This window comes from Apiospora marii (genome assembly GCF_038362585.1).
Source record: "Apiospora marii strain CBS 49790 chromosome Unknown utg000003l_segment0_segment0, whole genome shotgun sequence".
In the NCBI taxonomy this organism is placed as follows: domain Eukaryota; kingdom Fungi; phylum Ascomycota; class Sordariomycetes; order Amphisphaeriales; family Apiosporaceae; genus Apiospora; species Apiospora marii.
Window position 1 is genome coordinate 2490371 of NW_027117374.1, and position 22299 is coordinate 2512669.

The following is a 22299-nucleotide window of genomic DNA, read 5'->3' on the forward strand; positions in this document are numbered from 1 at the left end:
CATTTTAACCCTCCTATCCCAGACCAATGCACCTAGGCAGGCTCGGTTGGCCGGCCGGTCTAAAGCGACGCCGATCCCCAAGGCAAGTAGGCTCACTTTCCTTTATGCACTGCTCGCTTCTGCTAACATACCATCTTTTTGTATAGACTACGGCTTTGAAACAAACCAGGCTCCCCTTTTTGCCTATCTCTTCGCGTACCACATCGGCGGCCCCCAGACCCAAGTCTCACGCGAGGTCCCAGGCAGCTCGAAACTCCACTGAACCCAGCATGTGTCCGCTGGCGCGCCCGGCTAAGATACGGCCGAGTGGCCCCAGTGCAGTGCAGCCCCACGGCCACAAAGATGTGGCCGATGACGCAGATGACGAGAGCGATGATCCCGTGGCGCCTCGCAAGCGTGCTCGCAGAAGTGGTCGTCGTCCCGTGATTCTTTCATCCGCAGAGGGCAGTAACCACATTGGACCGTCCGCAGCGAGTCCAAGTGCCCGTCAGGTAAGAAGATGTCCTTCCGGTTATGCTGCGCGACTACAGTAGCTAACTTGTATCCAGCCTTCACGAGACGCGACTTGGCCGCCCCAGCTCCGTGGTAGATGTAAGTAAAAGTTACCTTCCCTGGTGTTGCCTGTTAGTAACCTAGCTATCTGTTCTAGCATAAGATATCTTCTCCCGCGGCTCGTATGGACGACAAGCTCACGTCTTCGCTCTCGTCGCGGCCGTCCCCGACACAGCCGTTTATGCAGACCCTGGGCATCGGCTCGCATCACACCGCCAGCATCCCAGACCCTCCCCCGGCAGCCCCTGCCCGGAGGCCACCTACGCCCATGATAGTTGAAGACGCTGGACAGGCTGCCAGCCCCGAGTTTCCATTTTATGTCAAGATTTGTGTCGTCTGCGGCGATGCGAGCGATAAACACATCAACTGGATTGGAATCGATGGTCAAGAGCATCTTCTCGTGTGTCTGCATTGCCAGGCCGCAGACAAGCGATCCCGTTCCGACCTTGGCAATGGCAAGGCCTGGGCGCTCCGATCAGGTGCCCTTCCGACTCCTGGGCGCAATGGGACAACCATCGCGGCCACGTAGTCTACGTCACAGCAAGGAGGGGATGGAGGTAGCACCTGGTCCGCCGCGCCACGACCACGAGGAGGAACACGGGGTGCTGTTGCGGAGTCGGGGAAAAGGGTTTTTGGAGGAGGCCGCAAGCAGGCGTCGGCCTAGGAGCCGCGTGTCGCGTGTCGCGTGCCCCTGTTCCCGTTTTTGGTCATGGTGCATTCCAGAGGATGGAGTTTTATGGCATGGGTCTTTTGCTAGCCCCTTTACGTCTGTCAACCGCGCTTTGTTGTCAAATGACGGGTCCCACCCGGCAAATGTTGCATTCTCACCTGCTACAAGGTCGATCTATACTATAGTTCAATTCCCTGTTTCTACTCGAGCGACGGTACTCTACCCTGGGCTTCTCTGTCTCGCATGATTCGGCATATCGATGCCCATCGGTACTGTATTGTCTTTTGCTTTGGGCGATCCAGCTTCGTAGTTTATCTTACTAGGATCGTTTTAAAGGTGAGCTTTGGCGTGGCACCCTGCCGAGTTTACGTGCTCAATCTACCCAGCCACGTAGTCCTTGTGGCGTTCTGAGCAAGTTGGAAAGTTTAATACCTAATGATCCATCTCTGGTAAACCTTACGGCACCTCGCGTCGGAGATATACCCAGTAGAGATAGCATAAAACTGTATAATAGAATTTCTGTTCCTGACTTTTTATCTCCTTCCAGTCAAGACTTCCTACACTTGCTCAACCATCATTATCTCCTGTATACACCACGCATCAACGCCATAGCCAACATGCAGCTGAGCCTCTTGACCCCCAGCGACCCCCCCTCGTACGAAGAGTTGTGCCATTCCACGTCTCGGCCAGCACTCCCCGCAACTGCCGGTGCCTTCTACCATGACCACCCCGGCGGACTGTCTATCAAGATGAACCTCGGTCCATCCCCGGGCGAGCCGATGGAGAGCCAAGCCTGGCTTGGCGTGCTCTACGTCAAGTGCGGCAACGTCCCCGAGATGATGAAGCTGGGGCTGTTTATTGGACCGGAGAACGTCTCCCACGAGGACGGCTACATGGAGCACACAGCAGACACAATCTCGGACACAGAAATTCAAGCTCGATGGCCATATACCCGCCACTACTATTTCCGCGACCTACAAGAGCCGCCCCGGTGGGTGGCGCACATGGCTTGCCTGGCGGGCGACATCCGGAGCCTGGCTGACATGCATCCATGGGAACTTTCCCATCAGCACGTTACTGCAGCTAGCGCTTGGGCCGTGGAGGGGCAGCAGATTTACCGATTCGACCGTCGTTACCCGAGTGTTTTCATCAACACCATTTACGACATCCCGCTTCAGGGCCTGTGGCCGTGGCCAAAGGCTACCGAGGCGACAGATAACGCCGATCATAAGGCGCCACATGCACCAGCAGATAGCCTAGGGAAGCCCTCTTCCCCTCAAACTAAACCTTCCCAGCAGTAGTTGCCGGTCGGCTACCAACGGTGACTCGCGTGTCTCTTGCCCTTGTTGTTTCAGAAGCCGGTACCGATCCAATATTTGGTTGTTGGAATGCTTGCAAGAGTTTCGGAGGTATTGATTATACAGGTATAATGGCTTCTTTTCAAGTTTATATTGTGAGGTAGCCTGTTCTTCGCCAGTCTTGTGTCTCTACCCGAAATCCTTGGTATAAATCGAGAGAGAAGAAAGGAAAAGGAAAAGGAAACAGAATGAAAAAAAAAAAAAAAAAAAGATAAAAAGAAGTTCATCTATAAAACCATAGTGCTGCGTTAGAATAGGTGACAAATTGGATACGACGTGCCCTAATAAACGTCATAATATCATAATTTTCAGAATAATGACAAATGGATCAACAGGTTACAAGGTCATCGCCAATTCTCATAGAGAGCACCAAGGCCCTCCATCTAGCGTTACATGGCCCCCAATGTTGCACCAGAAGCCATATCGTTTACCTAAGAGACCACAGAGTTCATGTCAATTCTCGGACAACGAACCCTGATGCTGCTGGACCAGGCTTCCCCAGTGAGCTGAAAGGGACCGCTCGTCCCGAAAAGAGGTTTCCGAGAAGGTTTTGGGGGAGGCCTCACGGAAGACCACGGAGAAAGCTCCGAGACAGGCCTTTACAAGGCTTCCAGGGAGACCATCTCTCTGTATCGTGAAGTTGTGGCTGAAGGGGGTAACATTGGAGTGGATCACAAGTTGTCGTCAGCTTGGAAACTACGACCCATGTCCCATAGCCTCTATTGGTTATCTTGGTCGTTATGCATACTTGCTGTGTAGGCAAAAGAAGACGTGGCGGGCCGAGCCTATTTGTTGTCTATTTGTATTTTAACCCCAGGCCTGATCTGCCAATATATTGAACTCTAAATCTAGTATCGATAGTCACTAGTCAAGATGGCTTACGGAATTTCGTTAGAGCACCCGTATAAGGCCCAACGGTGAGGTTGGATTAAGCTGCATATGGTGATGTTTTGACAAGCCTTTCGTGATTGGATGAAGCGATGCCAAGCATGCCAGACGCGGCTTAGTCACTTAATGACATATTGCTTACTACTATGTACAATGTGGAATGGTCGTAACTTGCCGTTCAGCCCGTGCAACATAAACGGCTGATAGTTCTCCCTCGTCCTGGTTGGCTTGGTGATCTACATGGATTGAACAAGGGCCAGCCATGCATGTTACCGAGTATCCAAGCAGCATTGTCAATAGTGTTGCAGCCGGTCATCAACACGTTCCGCAGCGGCATGTTCCAGAAAGCACGTGCATAATTGGTAATGCAGTGTGATTGGTAAACATTCTTCCAGGGGCTGGCTATGCAATGCGCATCGTACATCGTACTACCCGGAAGGACGGTCTCATAGCCCGACTCGCTCGTGCCTCTTATATGCCGCAATTGTGGGTATCTCCAGTCCACTTGCGGATTAGAGTTGCAAAGGACGTGGGGCCAAGTTACCTCCATGCTTTACTGCCGACATATGAAACAAAAGAAGGTGATGCCGAGGTATAAATTCACGATCCAGCGTTGCATCAAGCAAAAATTTCCCGATGTTCATCCCAACATAGCCACGAGACGTCGAGGCCCCTTATGTAAGCTAAGCCGTGCTTGGGACCGGCTCGGCTCGGAATGAAGGATATAAAACCCTGCTTGGCGGCCCAGCATTGAAACAAGCTTTTCCAATACGATCATCTCCCTCCTAGGCCCCTACCGCATACAGTAGCCCGCTCTGTTTAAAGTTCGTCCGAAGATGAGAGTGTCTGGAACCCGGGTTGCCGGCGTCGTCGCGGCGGCCGCCGTCTCTGCAAATGGCCAAAACCTGTTAGCTGAGGCGCCTCTGACCAACACAACCACCACGGAACAGTTCGCCGAGGCATGCAAAGCGTTTTCCCAACAGGTTCAGATCGCCAACAGCACCTTCGTCTCTGCCGATTTCGTTGCCGCCAACACCACGCTGCAATTCCCCAATGCCGACCCGTCCTGTAGCAGACCCTCACAGCTCGTGTCGGTGCCTCTGTGCCGAGTCCAGGCCAACATCACCACTTCGAGCACCTCCGGACTCCACTTCGAAGCCTGGCTTCCCCAGAACTGGACTGGCCGGTTTCTCAGCACAGGCAACGGCGGCCTCGGTGGCTGCGTCCAGTATGACGACGTCGAGTGGACGGCCTCGCTGGGCTTTGCCGCCGTGGCCACCAACAACGGCCACGACGGCATGAGCGGGCTGCCCTTGTACAAGAAGCCCGAGGTCGTCACAGACTTCGCCTGGCGCGCCATTGAAACCGGCGTCGTAGTAGGCAAGGACGTGTCCAAGGCCTTTTACGGCAAGGCCCACACCAAGAGCTACTACCTCGGCTGCTCCACCGGCGGCAGGCAGGGCATGAAGATGGTGCAGGACTTCCCCGACCTGTTTGATGGCGTCTCCGCTGGCGCCCCGGCCATGAACTTTAACAACCTTAACACCTGGAGTGCCCACTTCCTGCCGGTAACAGGCTCGAACACGAGCGATACCTTCGTGAGCCAGGACCTGTGGAACGTCGTGCACAAGGACATGCTGAGCCAGTGCGACGCACTCGACGGCAACATCGACGGCATCCTCGAGGCGCCCGACCTGTGCCGGTACAAAGCTGACGGTCTCCTGTGCGGCAATGGAGCCGCGCCGGCCGGCGCCTGCCTGACGGACAAGCAAGTCAACACGGTCAACACCATCTTTAGCGACATGAAGGCGCCCAACGGCACCGTGTTGTATCCCCGGATGCAGCCGGGCAGCGAGGCAGCCGGGGCCTTCAACTCGTACTACAACGGGCAGCCGAGCGACAAGGCAGACTGGATCAAGTACGTGGTCATGGCGGACCCCAACTTCGACCTGAGCAAGTTCACGCCGGACCTGTGGGCCCTGTCCGACACGCTGAACCCGGCCGGCATCGCGACGACCAAGGCGGACATTTCGGCCTTCCGGGACCGCGGCGGCAAGCTGCTGCACTATCACGGCACCATGGATGCCATCATCAGCAGCGACAACTCGCCGCGGTACTACGAGAGCGTGCGCGCGGCGCTGAAGCAGGAGCCAGCCGAGCTCGACGCCTTCTACCGCTTCTTCCGCATCTCGGGCATGGGCCACTGCAGCGGCGGGCCGGGCGCCCACTACATCGGCAACCAGAAGAAGCAGCTTGCCTTCCCCGGCCAGGCCGACCAGAGCGTGCTCATGGACCTCGTCCGCTGGGTCGAGCAGGACCAGGCCCCCGACTTCCTCACCGGCACCGCCTTCGTCAACGATACCCAGGGCGGCGAGGTCGCCTTTGCCCGGCACCACTGCCGCTGGCCGACCATGAACAAGTTCATGGGCGGCGACGCCAACAGCGCCGATTCGTGGTCTTGTGTTTCTTACAACGCCACTACCTAAGCAGAGAAAATGGTGAATTATTTTTAGGTGCTACTGTTTGGGGGCAGGGGTAACCAGTTGTTTGGCTTCTGTGACGAAATAACTTCTTGTATACTATATATTTACAAATATGAAAGTCACACGCTTTGAAGATTAATGAATGCAATGTTGAAATTATCCACATCGTTTCCCTGACGAATAAAAACGAACCTATATTGCTTAGTTCCCTATGCCCAGAAGCTCCTCCGTTTGCTGAATGATTTGTCCTGGGTGTCTTTTGCAGATCTTGCAGCTCTCTTTTGATCTTGATAACTCATCTGTGCCACCACAGTCGGCTTTTTGTCTGTCAAGTACGGACTGCCTAGATACACCGCACTCTCCACCATTAGCTGCTCTGCCTCGTAGTGGTTCCCTGCCGAGTTTCCGGCCTTCATGAGCGCCGGGGCGACGATTAGAGTCACGCAAGTTGCGCCCTTTTCGAAGTTGTTGTTCACGGGTTTCATCGCAAAGTCGTTGAACTCGATGCCGTGGCGGCTGTCCCCCGGGTACTCGCAGAACCACGACGCCATCTGCTGGGACAGATCCGAGTCGAGCTGGATGGCCTCCAGGATGAAGTCGAAAAGCTGTTGGACTAGGCTGGGGTCCCGTGTTTTGAGCAGGCCCCGCAGGTCTTTTTGGATACGGGCTACGGTTTCGTATGCGTTTGCTTTGACGTTGTCTCGCTTTGCGTAAGATGATAGGAGAGCCGCAGTTTGGCTCCTCCAGAGGTGGTAATGTGCATCTCCGCACTGACCGCTACCAGCAACACTCTTATCTATATATGACATTAGTTCCTAGGTGACAAGGAGTTGTGATAGACTGGTGAACAAACTCAAGTCATAGAATTTGTCGCAGAGTTCCCCGGCCCAGTATCCTCGGCTAGGGCAGGTTCGTGACGTGAACACAAACTTGGCCAGGTGATCCCAGATGACTGCTTGAACCAAATCTACGCGGTCCTCTTTAGAATGAAGGAACGTCTCTGGCTGTAGCGTGATCTTTTGTAGGAAGCCTGGCCTAAACTTGCTCGGAGTATGATACGGCGATGGCTCAACCACATTACTGCTCACAATCTGTCCTAATTCCCACATGAGTTTTCTCCATCTGCTGATGATCTCGCTGTCTGGTAAAAGTCCGATGCCGGATATTACCTGGGTTCGAATCGGGCCCGCCTTCTCCTGTACCTTGCGCTGTAGCCACTCAATTGTTTGCACCTGTTCGAGCATTCCTTCCTGGTAGGATGCCTTCATATCCTCCATTTCCAATTTCAGGCTTCTGACCTGGTGCTGCAAGACCGCGATTTGCTCCTCGTGAGCATTGTCCGGCTCTTTTGGCAGGCTGTCTCGAGACGAACTGCCATAGCCGCGCGACACTGTGGTGCGTACGGGACTCGGGGGGACCTTGCTTGAATGGGAAGCGCTCGCCCGCCAGCTTACTTGACGAATTCGAGGCCGTTATGGAAGACATATGCCGGTCTTCTCTCATAGGCTTGACCCCAGAATCTGGGTTCGGTTCAGGCCACGGCCCAGGTGGATGCAATGAGTCGTCTGGTGTCAGGGGCCGGACGGTGGGATCTTTGCCTCTAGTCCCGGGATCTGCCGTAACCTTGGAAAGGGCGAAGCCATTCGCGTTTGGTTTCGATGTGTTTCGCCTGAAGAGGGGCCTTACTCTCCTCCCCAAGAACGAACCCTTGGCGTACGGAAGTCCTCCTATCTCAGGATACCGCCCATACTCTCCGGTGTTTGGTTCGCCACGCATAGTTTCGCCGGAGAGCTTTCGAAAGATCTTTCGAACCTGGAAGCCTTGAGCCGCATAGCCCATCCAAACGTCTTGGGATTCCGTGGCGGATTGAGCTCGATGGCCCACTCTTGCAAGTCTCGGGGCTTTGCAAGTTGTTTGTCATGCGTTGGTGGCTGCTGCTAGCGTACTGGAAGGCTTGGACATTCAGCCCATTGACACCCAGTGTCGGAATCTATGTCCTTCGCACGTTTCCACAACCTGATGCCAGTTTTCTCAACCCTCTTGCAGTACGCCGGTCCGCCACCGTTTAATCAAAGAAAGGCTAACTTGTCACATTCATTATCTTGAGACGCTGACCGATGAACTTTTAGACGGGAGTTGTTCGGCGTACTGCGCATCGGGAAATCCTGTAATATTGTCGAAGCCTGGTGGAATACTTTCAGGCCAGTAGTCAGATGAAACTCTCACCGTGCGTCCTCAGGTATTCTATGGTGAGTGTGTAATCAATTTTTCCTCGCATGTATACTGTGTGTGTGGGTATTACTAATTATATCTATTACGCATATATATCTATACTTGTGGCTGACCTTCTCGAGAAATTTTCAAACATGGCGCTCTTATTCCCGGCTAACCTTTCAGCTGGTGCCAGTCTTCTGATAGCTCCTTGGCTCCTTATTTGCGGGCAGTGTCGTGCCTGCAGCCACAAGTCGTGTTGATATTGATGTCGGGCCGCCAGCTCATGGATGTCTGCATTTGTCTCAACATGTGACGGCTTTTGAGCCCAGCTATTGGTTCAAATTCCAGAAGCTTGCTTCACCACAAGGCGTGAACGCAGGTCGTGATGGGTCTTGGCCAAGCCGAGAAAATACGATAATTGTGGTCGGTGGTATTTAAGGCTTGCCGTACTCGTCCAAGCCTGGGCTAATTATGGCAATATGCAGCCGTAAGTTGGCTTGGGGCATTGCCATTTCCGAGGATGGCACCCTTTGCAAGGCTCTGGGAGTTGCGGCGTAGCTGATCACAAGCTTACATTTTGATTTATGAACACCCGTGAGCAGTTGTGATTTCCAGCATGCTTGGGGCCTGAAAGGTGATCCTGGGATACTCAAACTAATCCAAAGCACAGTCTGTCCAAAAGTAGTGAATATGCCTGAAAACACTACAGTTCGGTGGAGCGCAGCCAAGCCATACAACTTTGGCATAGCAGAACTGCAAGGCTCGCCTGTACCGCAATCTTCCAACCGGTACAAAACAGGTCAGCAGTCTAGCGCTAGCCGGCTTCGAATGCCCAGCAGGCCCTCGGACAAATTCATTGCGATAGGCATCGACTTCGGGACTACGTGAGTTGTCCAAACCCACAAGACACGTTTAAACAGATCTGACTCTGGTCCAGGTTCTCAGGAGTGTCCTGGGCTTACTCTGAGGATCCCGACCTGATACACGAAGTCAGTCACTGGCCAGCCGAGTCGCAAAACAAGGACGAGATCCAAGTGCCGACTATCTACGATGTAGCGACCAACAGCTTTGGATACATGGTCTCACGGGACGCGTTGCCTATCAGGTGGTTCAAACTTCTCCTTCTTAATGACAGGGACGCCAAATATGACCTGAAGAGCTGCGAATACCTCTACGACGCGAAATGGAGGCTAGAGGAACGGTCAATGGATGTAATAGGCCTCATCGCAGACTACCTGCGCAAGATCTGGCAACACACACTGAGCGAAATCAGCGTCCAAGTCGACATCGATGCTTTGCCGCTTCGAGTGGCCATTACGGTGCCTGCGATATGGCCCCAGTATGCACGCGAGAAGATGAAGGCTGCAGCGCAACGAGCCGGAATACTGGAGTACCGACCCATTGGAAAGACCGTATTACAGCTCGTGGAGGAACCTGAGGCGGCCGCTCTGGCAACACTCTTCGAGAGAAAGAAGTACCCCGAGACGAGCGTGAGCTACAGTCGCCGATCTTAGTGTAGATACATGGTGAGCTAATAGCAACTAGGTCGGCGAGATCTTCGTCGTATGTGATTGTGGTGGTGGAACTGTGGTAAGTGGACAATGCTCTCCTTTTCCTGAAAGCCATGTCACTTACTTGAACTACAAGGACACCATCAACTACAGAGTCAAATCACTGGAGCCCTTTTGCTTGGAGGAAGCGGCAAAGGGGGACGGTAAAACTCAATCTCGCTGTTATACGGCTTGGTAGTCCTCGGCATTGACAAGCTTATAGGAAAGCTTTGCGGCGCCTTCTTGATTGATGATGCCTTCGAGGCCTGGATGCAGCACAGATCGGGCCTAAGATTCAGCCAATGCCATGCACCCAAGAACGAGTTTCGAATTTTTGTGACCGAAGAATGGGAGTACACCATGAAGAGAGCCTTTACTGGCAAGGAGGTTAATAAGGAGTTTATGCTCCGGCCACCGGCGAAGGCCTTCTCCAAGTTCAAGAGGGTCCGGGGCCAGAGCGATAGCTACTCAATCAAGGGGTAGGTTTCTGGACCCGGAATTTACGAAACCAAGCGTCCAAGAACTTACAATTCTTTTTAGAGAGACAGTTCGGCATTTCTATGATGCGACCTTGCTGGGTATTCAACAGCTCATCAGTGACCAAAAGAGAGAGATCAGGACAAAGCACAACAAGGAGCCGAAGGTAAGGGAATCCTAGGACACCTCTGCATCACTAGACCGTTTGGCTGACACGTTCAAGAAAATCCTTCTCGTCGGTGGGTTAGGTTCCTCTAGGTACATCTACAATAGACTGCAGGAAGAGCACCAGAACGTGTTGCAGCCGACTCGGGCGTAAGGACAACAGTCCCAACCCCTACGTACTCCTGTTCTAACACATCATTTATACAGATGGTCCGTTGTGGCTCGGGGAGCGGTCATATCCGTGCTTCGCAACACTCTTTCCAGCAAAGACTTTGCCGGATCCCAAGACTACAAACGAAAGCAGACTCTCCACCGGTTGCCTGAGATCTCTGCACGGGTCTCACGATTCAATCACGGAGTAGAGAGCGGAGTACCTGTATACCGAGCATCTCCGCCAGTAGACGTCTCTAGGGATAGAGTAACAACAGATTGTGACGGTACCCAGCTGGTCTGGCGTATGCGGTGGTACCTCAGACAGGTGAGCATACCGACTTTTTGCGTCTCTGCCCATCATCGACCAGCCAACATTGCCAACTGACCCAGCGATAATTAGGGAGACACGGTTCATGATCGGAACCCTGTTACTCACAACTTCACGGAATACGTCAAAGATGCAAACGCCACCAAGACCTACTTCAACATCCTGGTGAGCGACACAGCCGAGGCATCTGTCAGACAAGACCACACCGTCAAGCAGCTATGTGTAATTGGGTGCGAGTACGAAGTACCATGGGAAGAGATGCAATTCATTGCTCCAGGTGTCCGGATGGTGGATAACATTAGTCTTACCATGAGGTTTCAGGGGGAGCCAAAGTGGAGCGTGAGGGTTGGACGCAACACTGTAGAGCGCGACGTCAATGTTCAGTACACGGATTGAGGAAGTGGTCTTTGTCCCCTCCGGTTATAGATTACAAATGACAAAAAGGTGACCTGCGGCACGTTGGCCATTTTTGTTCTGATCATTCCTTGGCAAAGCGTGCTTATGGAACCAAGAAGCCACTTGACGACGGCTTATAATATGCGAACGTTTTAGTTGCGAAACCGAATTAAAGAAGGTCTCTTACTTGCCTGTGCTCTTTTACTAATCTATCTTGTGTGAGATATATGACAATGAGTCAACGGCGTAAGATTCGATGCGGCTTTGCTTTGTAATTGTTCCGGGGGCACAGTCAGCCCGCCCCCTGATTTGCTAGCGCCAAAGGATTACTGAGTAGCCCCGAAAAGGCCGAATAGGGCATCGGCGCGGAGGAACAAGAGAGTATTTGGCAAGTCTGGACAACAACATCATTCCGTATAACATGATGCAAACAAAATATATATATGTTTGATGGTGCCCCTAAGGGCTTTCCTGGAAGTGGAAGAGAATTAATTTGACATTCATGATACCCGGACTGTTACTATACAGAAATCAAGATTCACTTCCACTTACACGATGCTTCAATCACCTGGTTTTGTTTACCAACCACGGCTGCACAAGACGGAAAACAGCGTAAAATACCCCAAGAGAACTCCCAAGCAACAAGGGGAAATCCAACGACTATATGATGAAGCAAAGCTCCAATACGACCAGTCCAGCTGGTCTTCTTCGATAGAAGCGCTGCTAGGCGCCAAAAGTCTACCAGCTATTACCAAAATTGTGTCATTAGGTCTGGGCAGTCTTTACGAGAAGTCCAAAGACCAGCCGCGGCGGTTGAAGCAGCTGGCCATGTTGCTTGGCGTAGCCGAATATCTGCGGTCGGCGAGCTGCCCCGAAATCAACATCTACGCGCAGGACCCCAGTTTCACAAAAGCAGACGAAGCACTTCTCCGTAGCATGGGCGTTCAAGTGCTGAAGACTACGTCGCCGGCGGACCTGGGCGAGGCGGGGCGTGTCATCGACGAAAGGACGTTGGTGTACAGCCCCTTTCTCACGATCGAGGCGTACGAGCTGTTGCTGGGAACCTGCACGGTGGACCTGCTGGTGGGAGACGACTTCAACGCGTTGCGCTCGAAGTGGAAGAAACACACGGCCGAGCACAGGCAGGTGGAACACCTGATGAAGTCGTGCGTATCGCAGTACCAAAGACGCAGTATCAGCGGCAATGGCTTCTGGAGAGACGACGACAGACACTTCCCGATGGCTTTGTATAATCGAGGCCACCATATAAGGAGGCAGACGGGCGCCAAGGACCAAAGCAGTAGAAATCAGTTGTTGCCGGATATTCAACCCAGGGGTGAAACACCTCGCGCTAGGTTATAAACTGCTTTACTTTCCTTACTACATATTCTTCAGGGGGCAGAGACAATATCAAACACGGGACTAGTCATAGTGCACTCGTACGGTATACATGAAAGTATTTATTGCCTTAACTACTTGCCTTTTCTAACCCTCGAGAAACAAGGTGAGCACGATGCTCTTAAACTACTTTCTCACCTAGATAAACAGATAAAACAAAGCTTTGCAACGGATGAACTGGTCTTTAGAGATCCGGGTGGTAACTCTAAGACGGAACGGATGGGAACTCCTTAAACCGCAGCGGGTCGACCGGGCTGGGCAGTCGGAGGGGGCGGAACGGGGTTAGGTGGAGGCTGAGGTTGAGGTTGAGGTTGAGGCTGAGGCTCAGGCTGAGGTGCAAAGAAGTCCAACGGAACGGCATCGACTCTTGACCTAACTCGCGATTTTCCCACGAGGTACATCAATATGAAAGCAATAGCCAACCCCAGTGCAATGACGCCGAAGGCGATGGCGAGGATTAAAAGAACCAGCCGATTCCTATCATGACTGTGACAGTCACATGTGTTATTGCCGGAGCCCCTTACCTTGAAGTAGGTAAGGAACCCCCCGTCGTCGTTGACGCTGCCATCGGTACTGCCAGCGCCTCCGCAAATCTGGCTCAACGCAGCCGAGTAGAAGTTTGAGCCAGCCGCACCAGCCGCTGCGCCAATGTTGCCGTCGAACGCGACGGGGTAGACCACGTAGTTGGGCATCTTGTTTAGTGTTGGGGTGAGAGTCGGTTTAGATGATGGCTTGGGGCGTTCGGAGAGGTCGGGTTGTCAGCGAGCAGATGCTTCAGGGGAAGTGATGTTTTTGGGGACCAGTGAGGAACTGGGTGTGTATTTATACTAAATCAAGATATCCCAAGACCTTAACGTCACTGTTGTTGCTTGAGAAACTCATTGATTGTCGTAACAACACCAAAGATGTTGTGCTCTCGTTGTCGTCTTTGTTTGGTAACATGCTTCTTTCTGCGAGAGTTCGACAAAGGGCTTGTTTCCCGCAACTTACGGCGTGTGTATACAAAGCTCATTGCCTTCGGACGGGGAGAAAGGGATGCAGCCCGTACTGCTTGACTGCCAAACGATAATATGGCCCATTGCGAGGACCGGGTTTGACCAAGTTCCTACTAGGACGATAGCTACGTGGTATCAACGTGAAAACCCGACGTCTACTATTCGGGCGTTGGACCCCAAGGCGCAGGCCATTTCCTAATCCACGGCTATTGAGCAAGGGCCGGCCGGACAAGCAACACTATGCGACTGTTTGCTGTCTTGGTAAAAAGGTACAGGACGAACCGTCGTTGGCTACAGCGATGTTCTTTTACAAGAACTGCTGTTTATTAAGTACGTATGTACGTATGTACGTATGTACGTAACGATGCGACATAATGACCGAAGCATAGAAGAAGAAGAAGAAAACCGAAGTCGGCAAATAAAAATAACGCGTTGTCTACACGTAGGAGGCTCCATGCAGATATTTCGCCATCAAGTCAAAGCCTGAGAATGGAAACCCTTGACTTGCAAATAGCAGACCCAAGGCGTACCAAGAAATAAGAGGGCAGAGCCGGTAAGCACTAATGCTTCTAACCGCCTCCTATTGTAAGATGTGCATTTCGTGGCGGCGGCTGTTAGGTTTAGGTTTGAGCTGGCACTTGGGGCGGCAGTGACAGAGAGGTGTTGAAGATTAACCAAAACTGCTCGAGTCCCTTCCGTTCGACCAGTAGGGACATCAACAAGACACCGTACTAACCAAACAGCCAGGCTTCCCCCGACAGCTGGCAATTGATACAATTATATATGTAGTATACGAGTAATCGGGTAATTATTACACTCGTGAATTGTTTATTACTATTGATTATTCTATTCGAATGCTTTAAGTATGGGCGATTAGCCTGGTTATTCCGGTGTCTATTTGATGTCACTTCTGGCAGTCTGGTTCGACTAACCTTAAACCGTTGGAGCAACCCACTGCCGCCAGTAGATTGGTCCCAGCTCACTCACCCGCTCCATACTGATCTCCGTCTCCAGTCGCATCAATTTTCCTTCATATTGGTAGGTCCGGTACCTAAAAAAAGCATTTCAGATACCTAAGTATGGAAAAAGCCCTTGATGAAGATTGATTGATTGAAAACCCACGCGCCTTGCTGGCTTTTCCCGACATTGCATCGCATTGCATTTACTTTACATTGGTCTCACTCCAATCACCCGCGGATCGACTGATTGATTGATTGTTCGATTGACCAGACCAAAACCGACCGCATCGCCTCGCCTCGCTTTGTCCTCAATCGATTAATTGGATTGTAAGGCCCCAACGAGCTTGTATTAGGTACCGTGCCGAAGCGCGTCCAGGGTCGTCGCATCCGCATTTGGTGCCAGTAGTCAGTGCAGGGTGCTGTCCGTTGCTGGTGCGCTGGTGCTGCTGGCTGGGGAAAAATCCAATTACGGCTTCCCCTCCTCCATTGTCTCTGCGGTTTTCTTACCTGTACGACGCGTGGTACAAGACATACATTACTTTGAACACCTCCGCAACCCATCATTCCAGCTCGACAACCAACAAAGACCAAATGGCCGGCCAAGATTCTGCTGCTGTCGGCAAACAGAGCCCAACTCCTTCCGAAACCGACCGCATAAAGCCTCCTTCTGCAGCCGAAGACCCCGATACCGCCGCCGCGCGCAAAGAGCTTCGCAACACGGCCATCTCTGACAAGCCTGATCTTGCCCCATCCTCAGCCATGGCTTCTTCTGCTGCTACCGCCGACACTGCTGCTACGGACTCCGACACGGCTTCCGCTCGGAACAACACGCCCGACCACGAGAACAAGATGAAGGACCAGATTTCTTCCCCAAAGAAGAAGCGGGCGCACGACGAGGTCGATCAGAACAAGGACTCGACCCAGGATGCCAATGGCGATGTCTCGCCGCTGGGCGCCGATGCCAACCCCAACAGAACTGACAGATCAGAGCCCGAAAAGAAGCGCCCCCGGGACGTCTCCAGCGAGACGAAAGCCGCCGCACAGAACAATGCTGTAAGTTACGTTATATAATATTTTCTATCTTTCTCTCTTTTACTCTTCGTCTTTTGTTTCCGATAATCGCAATCCTGCGCTTAATGCCCCCAGGTCGCATTCGGGACGACTGCTGACAAGAACATTTAACAGTCCCAAGATGCCAAAGCAGCTGGAGATAAGACCGTCAAGACCACCTCGAGCTCGGCATTCAGCAGTTCAGGGCTTTCTGGCTTTGCTAATACAGCGTCTCCGTTCCTCCCATCGACAGGCGCCAAACCACTCACTTCCTTTGCCAGTCCTTCTGGCTCGCTATCTCCGTTTGGTGCGGCAGCCACTACGAAAACGGATACCACCAAGTCGGTCTTCGGCAGCGGCAGCCTCTCCAATGGCGCCTCCCCCTTTTCGTTGGGCGGCCCTTCGAAATCAAGCGTGTTTGGCTCTGGCTCAGGCTTGAGTGGTGGTCTCACTGGGCTGAGTGGTTCCAAATTGACATCCTTTGGCAAACCCGGCGAATCTTTTAAGAGCAGCAAACCGGCCAAACCATTCGGAGCTCCGGAGAGCGACGCCGAGTCAGGCGACGAGGAAGCTGACGACGGCGATGACAACGCAGGGGACGAGGCTAAGGAAGACAAGGAAGCTGACGATGATAAGAAGAAAATCAAGCTGCAGAAAAGCAAGTCATTCTCGACGCAGCGTATGCCAACTGTTGCTAACGCGATCACAGCCAATGTTGATGACGGCGAGGCCGGCGAGGTTACGGTCCTCCAGCTCCGTGCAAGGATCTACTTCCTGGACAAGTCTGCTACACCTGCTGCTTGGAAGGAGCGTGGCGCCGGCAACTTGAAGATCAATGTGCCCGAGGCCTGTGTTGATTTGGACGATAACAACCTCCCCATTCCCGGCTCTTTCGACGCTTCCACTCTCGAGGATGCTGACAACAAGAACGTTCGCCTCATCATGCGCCAAGACTCTACTCACCGCTTGCTACTCAACACCGTCATCATTCCCGCCATGAGCTTTCAAGAGAAGCCCACGAACAAGACGGTGTGTGTCCTGTTCACGGCAATTGAGGACAAGGGAGAACCAGTCAGCATCCAGCTCAAGGTTAGTTCATCACTTCACTTACCAAACATGGTACATCATTAGTATAACTGTCTTCTAACATATCGTCCAGTTCAACCCTGCCAACGCTAAGAGCTTTCTGAACGAAGTGGGAAAAATTCAACGTGAACTCCAGTCGAACTAGGAGTCCGATGCGGGTCCACCTGAAGATCCTTCCGCCGTGCGAAGTCCCCTAATTATTACCAAGCCGACGGTTCGTGTTCTCACGAGTCCATCATGTGAACCATTCACTGGTGGCGCCATCAGCCAGACGCCTCTGAAACCCGGTCGGGTACTCGTACGTGTGAACTCTGGTCGCCGGGTTTCTTACGAAGACTCGGGATACCATAGTCGGGAGTCTCAAGGGACCCAGGACGAGTTGGAGGGAGGAGATTTTTCTATTTATCGTGAAGCTAGCCCTTGTCATGGCTTGTCCCGACGCGAAATGGCTACAGAAGACATCTCTGAGCCCGATTCTAGCGCTGGGGCGGCGGCGCAATCTCCGTTGCCAGACTATGACTCCGGTGATGAGGGGGATATCAGCACCTTTGTCCCTGATACACATACCACGACGGATCATGATATACCCAAGGTCGAGAAGGATGATGACCAGATCCGAACAGAAGAGACTGGGTGAGCGAGTCGATGGGCAGTAAGTACATGGCCAGACGCGCACATCCAGTTGGTGGTACCCAAATCATGGCGGGGAGGGGGAGGGCGGAAATAGACGGAGTTTCAGGGCGGGTCAGCGAGCATTTGCATAAGATGGATGGGGTTGTTTGATTTGGCGTGTGTATGGACTACCAGACGGAAGGAACCGGACCCCTGGCATGCAGTAAAACTTGGACATAGTTTTTAGTACGTCGCAACAAACTGGCAAATACCCCCTTTCTAAGGCTCGTTGTTTATGTCAACCTGTTATTCCCTCTCAACATCATGTAGATTCTGTGCTTCTGTCATAATCTTCTGTCATAATCGTAAAATTCGATTCGATGTCCCTTCCAGGGTAAACATTGGCAATGGTAGTACACCGTGTTTCCCCTCGAAGAAAACTGTCGAGGTCAAATTTTCATCGATTTACTTGTACTACTATTGTATAATTCGCTATATCCTAAATCGAAGATGGTACCCGTTCTTCATCTTGTCTGCAGCAGTCCCTCCTTACCATCTATGCGGAGCAGACTGCCTGCCAGCGTGCGTCGCCGTGAGTGACAGCCAGGGCGGCCTTGACCGTCTCGGAGGCGGTAAAGTCCGACATCTTGCAGGTGCCGTAGTCATCGCTCTCGCAGCCGGAGGGCGACAGGTCGAAGTTGGCCTCGTTGAGCAGCAGCTGGATCCGCTTCTCGCCGCCCTCGCAATCCAGACCGCGGAACAGCATCTGAGCCGCAAACGGCACCTGACGGGCTGTCCGCCACGCCCGGTTGGGGTCCACGGGGCCGGTCGCGGGGAAGTGGGAGTCCTGTGCGAGGTGGAGCGCAGAAAGCAGCAAATCTAGCGTCGTGTCGTGGCCGAAATTGAGCGACAGGTTGTCTTGACCTTCCTTGTCCTGCTTCAGGAGGAACTCCGTCATGTTGCTCACCAGCAGGCTGCCGAGCACGGGACCCATGTCGCCGGGCAGTCCGTATCCGAAAGCCCCGCGCATCAGCAAATCATACTCGTACTCGTGATCGAGGATTTCAGCGCGCGTGAAAACGGGACACCAGGGGGACGAGTCTTTGCCATACACGGCCGTCCCGTACACGCACGCGTAGAGCATGCCGTGGACGTGGGCTGGCGTGAAGTTGACGCTCGGGAAGCTGTCCGCCAACAGGTGGTTCAGCCGGTCGGCGATGGGCGGCAGGTAGGCTTTCCCCCATTCGGATACCAGGGCGCCCCCGAAGCCGTACGTCCACTTCTCGCACGTGTCCATGGGCGTGATCCACGAGACCGTCTTGTTGTCTTCGGCAATGAGATCCAGCGAGGCGCTGGAGTTGGCAGAGCGGCCGTAGTATCCGTCCATGAACCAGCGGGCGGACTCGACGACGCGGTCTTGGTCGCCGGCCAGCACGCGCGAGGCCGACAGCTGCGGGTACTTGAGGCGCATGGCGACGCCGTGGTCGAAGAGCTGCTGGCGTCCGGTGGCGGAAAGATCATTGGTCGTGAAAGTGCTGTTCCAGCCCTCTTGGAGGAAAGCCAGGGCGTCCGGCACGGGAGCGCGCGGCGCGGAGAACAAGGAACTCTCGTTGCCGATGTAGTAGGCCAGGTTCTGAATCGTGCCGATCTCGTCGGACAGCGGGTTTCTGCTACCATGGCGGTGGACTAGGAAGCCCTTGGCCACGGCACAGCCCGGGGGAGCGCCGCTCGAGAGAGACGGTGGCGTGTTGCTGGGCTGGAAGTACGGGGATAGGTTGCCCATGTGCTCATAGATGTTGAAGTCACATGATGTTGCGTCTGCTGCCGCGGTCGGCGATGTGACGACGATGGCCGCCAAGCCGAGCTTGATCGCCTGGCTGAGGGAAGTGGTGAGCATGGCGACCATGGAGCGACTGCCCGCTGTGGTGGAGAACAATTCAATCAAGCAATGCCAGACACAGGCACCGAGGAAAGTGAAGAATAAGAGGCGGGCAAGGCGAGAGACAGCAACGGGGCTTTTCTTAAGAGCCTCCAGCTCGCCATTGCTCCTGTCGAGCCCGTTCTCCGCATCTTGCTTGTTTATCTCCGTTATCGTTCCCATTTCGAAGGCTTCCCGATACCCGGATCGGCAGAGACACTAACCAAGCTCTTCCCCGGTTCCTTGCAGCTCAGCCCGTCGTGCTGGGAAGGGCTGGAAGGGAAGTGGTTGGTTTAGGTGGGTTGGGATCACTACGTATATGCTAGTCATGCGGCGGTCATCGAGGGGTCAGGCCGAATGAGGCAGGTGCTCAAGTGACCTACTGGGCAAAGCGGAATGATTGGACGAACCGATGCCAGGTCAAGATATGTAGATAAATTGATGATAGACTTCGATAGAACCGCGAGTGTCAGGAGTCACTTATGGTATTCAGGTGAGGGTTTGTTCAGTGTTGCCGTTTCGCTGAGGTGCCAGGGGCAAGCGATCAGCACCTAATTACGTACCCAGTACCTACCTACCCCTACCAGGTGCTAAAGTATTGAAGCTCCGTGCTGCGTGCGAGCGTGCTACCTCTCAACTGCGGGGCGTGCTCGCAGTGAGTGATCTGCGAGATCTCATTGCCCCACCGACCATACTGATGGTTCTTCTCTACATTCCTTCGTAAGTAGGTACTGTAAGGCAACAATCAAGGTGCTACAACACTGATGGGTTGCCACAAAGAACGTACAAGCAGTTCAACTGCTTGCCCGTGGATCAATTTAAAAGTACATACAGCGAGTTGTTATAGAATAGAAAGCCCACCCCAGTTAGCAACCCCATTGAGCAAGGTTAGTGACAGTGCTTAGAACACCCAAATCGCAGCAATCAAAGTCAAGCCTCCTGCAACCACCGCTGCCGGACTTCCAGTCAAACTGGAAGCACCACTTTGTGCCATCACCGAGGAAGACGCCGGACTGGAGGACATCATAGTCGAAGACATCATCATGGCTGTAGTAGTTGAAGACATCATATCAGGGGCTGCCATAGCCGAAGTTGTCATCATACCAGGGGCCGTAGCCATCGAAGTTGTCATCATACCGGGCATCATCGCGGCAGCCGAGCTTGTCATCGTCATCATGCCCGGAAGTTGTGCTGATCCCGTTGACGGCCTGTCACCTGCGTCAGCGGGCTGAGCAGGATTGAGCGCAGGAGAATTGGCGCCAGTACCATTACCCGAGGTGGAATTTCGACCCGAACCATTGCCGTTTCCTCTTCCGTTTCCGCTTCCGTTTGACATACCACCGCCGCCGCTGCTGCTGGAAGAGTTGCGGCCACCGCTCATGGCACCACCGCTCATAGCACCTCCGCCTGCAGCCCCACCGGCGGCGGCGCCTCCAGCAGATAGAGCCTTGATGCCTCCATCGAGGGCCGCGTTAATTTGGTCGATCGATCCCTGGGCGATCCCTTGGCCAACACCCGGAACCTTGGAGACAATGGCATCGCCTAGCGCCTTAGAAGCCGTCTTCTGGTCCTGGATCGACTGGACAGCAACCATGGTGACACCGAGCATGTCGAGCTGCGGCTTCTTGGCGGCCAGGTCCTTCATTGTCGTGTTGACCGAGGTCACCAGGCTGTTGGCCGTGTCTTGGAGAGAGAGCGCATCGAAGACACCGAGGGCTTGCGCCGCGTTCACTTTGGCGGTCGAGGCCTGCATGGTCATCTGAATCTTTTGCGACGCCTGGAGGACGGGCGCCGCGGAATTGACGTCGGTGCCCGTTATGGCCTATGCAGGGTGGTTCATCAGTTACTCAAGTTGACATGGGCCCTGGCCCTTCTGTGTGAGTGATGAGAGAGTGTTTCGTACCTTAACCTTAGTATCGAGGTCGCCCAAGGCATCTGACACAGCACCGATGGCCTGCTGCATTGCCTCAAGCTGGGCGTAGGCGAGACTCGCCAGAGTTGCCTCCAAGACAAACGAAGCCAGCTTCATCTTGTATTCCTTGAATATAACGACTGTATAGGGTATTTTAAAAGGTATTTAGAGAGATACTGCGCCGGGCCTGGAAGAACTGTCGAGGTGATCAAGTAGTGAAATTATGTGATTGAGATGCCTGGTCGGATGACAGGTGTCCAGGCCAGCTTTATAGATGCAGTGATATAACCTTGAGCCTCAACCCCATGGGCTGCCCGGAGGCCGCGAAAACTTCTATTCACCTGAAACGTTTCCGAGCAACCTTGAGAATCTGAGAATCTGCCCTGCCCCTCGTCTCCTAATCTCCTGATCCAATCGCCTATGGGCCACGGCTATCGCCCGGGTCCAAGCAGAGGCGCCAAGACCAGATGAACCCAAAGTATACGAGCGATCAGTGAGGGCCGTTTCATGTTTCGAGCTTCCGTTTCCATCTGGAAACATCAGCAACGTGTTTCCTGACAAAGGGCAAAGTCTATGATCCTTCTGCCAGTGAACTGATGAGTGCCATGTGTTGGATCTGAGCCGCGATCTGACGATGCATGAGCCGCATCTCCAAACTACTGGGCGGGCGAAGCATACCCGTTGGAGTTGTCCTCGTATGCTTCATTTGTCATCGATTGAACGGAAAGTCTCAGTAGTCAAGGGTATTTGGAGTATTGAAAAACGACGCGTTGGGGTATTAGCGCTGGCATCTCGTCGCACTGACATCGGGCTCTCGACGACACCTTCATCTCCCGACAGCAAATCCCGGCGCACCACCCGTGCAAAGACTGGTCCAGTATCATGCGCCAGACTTTGTCCGGCCTGGTTGAAGCTGGCCATGTTTGTAATGATCTTGACAGCAGAGTCGTTTCCAGATCTCCGATGCCTCGGGCCGCTCTTTGGTCGCACACAGGCCCTTTAGACGAAGATGCATGAGCTGGGAAGACGATTCCATTGGAGTATGGAAACTGTACACCTTTTCATTGATATAATGGTTTTCATTAGCATTACAGACTGCCGTTCCCACCACCGTTATGGCTGAGATTTGGCCTCG

General features: G+C 53.3%; 10 protein-coding genes across 10 annotated transcripts; 6 read left to right on the forward strand and 4 right to left on the reverse strand.

Moving 5' to 3' along the window:
* Positions 1 to 676: 676 nt before the first annotated feature.
* PG985_004284 (uncharacterized protein) lies at positions 677 to 1081 on the forward strand (the record flags this gene model as incomplete). Its single annotated transcript, XM_066824053.1, has 1 exon — positions 677 to 1081. The coding sequence occupies one exon, from the start codon at positions 677 to 679 to the stop codon at positions 1079 to 1081; it is 405 nt and encodes a 134-aa protein (XP_066687213.1).
* A 758-nt stretch (positions 1082 to 1839) lies between these two features.
* On the forward strand, positions 1840 to 2523 carry PG985_004285 (uncharacterized protein; the record flags this gene model as incomplete). The annotated part of the gene is made up of 1 exon (XM_066824054.1): positions 1840 to 2523. One exon carries the CDS (start codon positions 1840 to 1842, stop codon positions 2521 to 2523), a length of 684 nt encoding a protein of 227 aa, XP_066687214.1.
* Positions 2524 to 4304: 1781 nt separating this feature from the next.
* On the forward strand, positions 4305 to 5954 carry PG985_004286 (uncharacterized protein; the record flags this gene model as incomplete). The annotated part of the gene is made up of 1 exon (XM_066824055.1): positions 4305 to 5954. The coding sequence occupies one exon, from the start codon at positions 4305 to 4307 to the stop codon at positions 5952 to 5954; it is 1650 nt and encodes a 549-aa protein (XP_066687215.1).
* A 206-nt stretch (positions 5955 to 6160) lies between these two features.
* PG985_004287 (uncharacterized protein) lies at positions 6161 to 7913 on the reverse strand (the record flags this gene model as incomplete). The annotated part of the gene is made up of 4 exons (XM_066824056.1): positions 6161 to 6747; positions 6805 to 7341; positions 7406 to 7852; positions 7898 to 7913. 4 exons carry the CDS (start codon positions 7911 to 7913, stop codon positions 6161 to 6163), a joined length of 1587 nt encoding a protein of 528 aa, XP_066687216.1.
* Positions 7914 to 8855: 942 nt separating this feature from the next.
* PG985_004288 (uncharacterized protein) lies at positions 8856 to 11234 on the forward strand (the record flags this gene model as incomplete). The annotated part of the gene is made up of 9 exons (XM_066824057.1): positions 8856 to 9049; positions 9103 to 9655; positions 9711 to 9755; positions 9813 to 9879; positions 9939 to 10194; positions 10256 to 10358; positions 10416 to 10507; positions 10565 to 10835; positions 10911 to 11234. 9 exons carry the CDS (start codon positions 8856 to 8858, stop codon positions 11232 to 11234), a joined length of 1905 nt encoding a protein of 634 aa, XP_066687217.1.
* A 555-nt stretch (positions 11235 to 11789) lies between these two features.
* On the forward strand, positions 11790 to 12596 carry PG985_004289 (uncharacterized protein; the record flags this gene model as incomplete). The annotated part of the gene is made up of 1 exon (XM_066824058.1): positions 11790 to 12596. One exon carries the CDS (start codon positions 11790 to 11792, stop codon positions 12594 to 12596), a length of 807 nt encoding a protein of 268 aa, XP_066687218.1.
* Positions 12597 to 12862: 266 nt separating this feature from the next.
* On the reverse strand, positions 12863 to 13324 carry PG985_004290 (uncharacterized protein; the record flags this gene model as incomplete). Its single annotated transcript, XM_066824059.1, has 1 exon — positions 12863 to 13324. The coding sequence occupies one exon, from the start codon at positions 13322 to 13324 to the stop codon at positions 12863 to 12865; it is 462 nt and encodes a 153-aa protein (XP_066687219.1).
* Positions 13325 to 15177: 1853 nt separating this feature from the next.
* On the forward strand, positions 15178 to 16867 carry PG985_004291 (uncharacterized protein; the record flags this gene model as incomplete). The annotated part of the gene is made up of 3 exons (XM_066824060.1): positions 15178 to 15639; positions 15772 to 16725; positions 16796 to 16867. 3 exons carry the CDS (start codon positions 15178 to 15180, stop codon positions 16865 to 16867), a joined length of 1488 nt encoding a protein of 495 aa, XP_066687220.1.
* A 1023-nt stretch (positions 16868 to 17890) lies between these two features.
* Positions 17891 to 19231, reverse strand: PG985_004292 (Phosphoglycerate mutase-like protein; the record flags this gene model as incomplete). The annotated part of the gene is made up of 1 exon (XM_066824061.1): positions 17891 to 19231. One exon carries the CDS (start codon positions 19229 to 19231, stop codon positions 17891 to 17893), a length of 1341 nt encoding a protein of 446 aa, XP_066687221.1.
* Positions 19232 to 20425: 1194 nt separating this feature from the next.
* PG985_004293 (uncharacterized protein) lies at positions 20426 to 21281 on the reverse strand (the record flags this gene model as incomplete). The annotated part of the gene is made up of 3 exons (XM_066824062.1): positions 20426 to 20460; positions 20591 to 21074; positions 21156 to 21281. 3 exons carry the CDS (start codon positions 21279 to 21281, stop codon positions 20426 to 20428), a joined length of 645 nt encoding a protein of 214 aa, XP_066687222.1.
* Positions 21282 to 22299: the final 1018 nt, after the last annotated feature.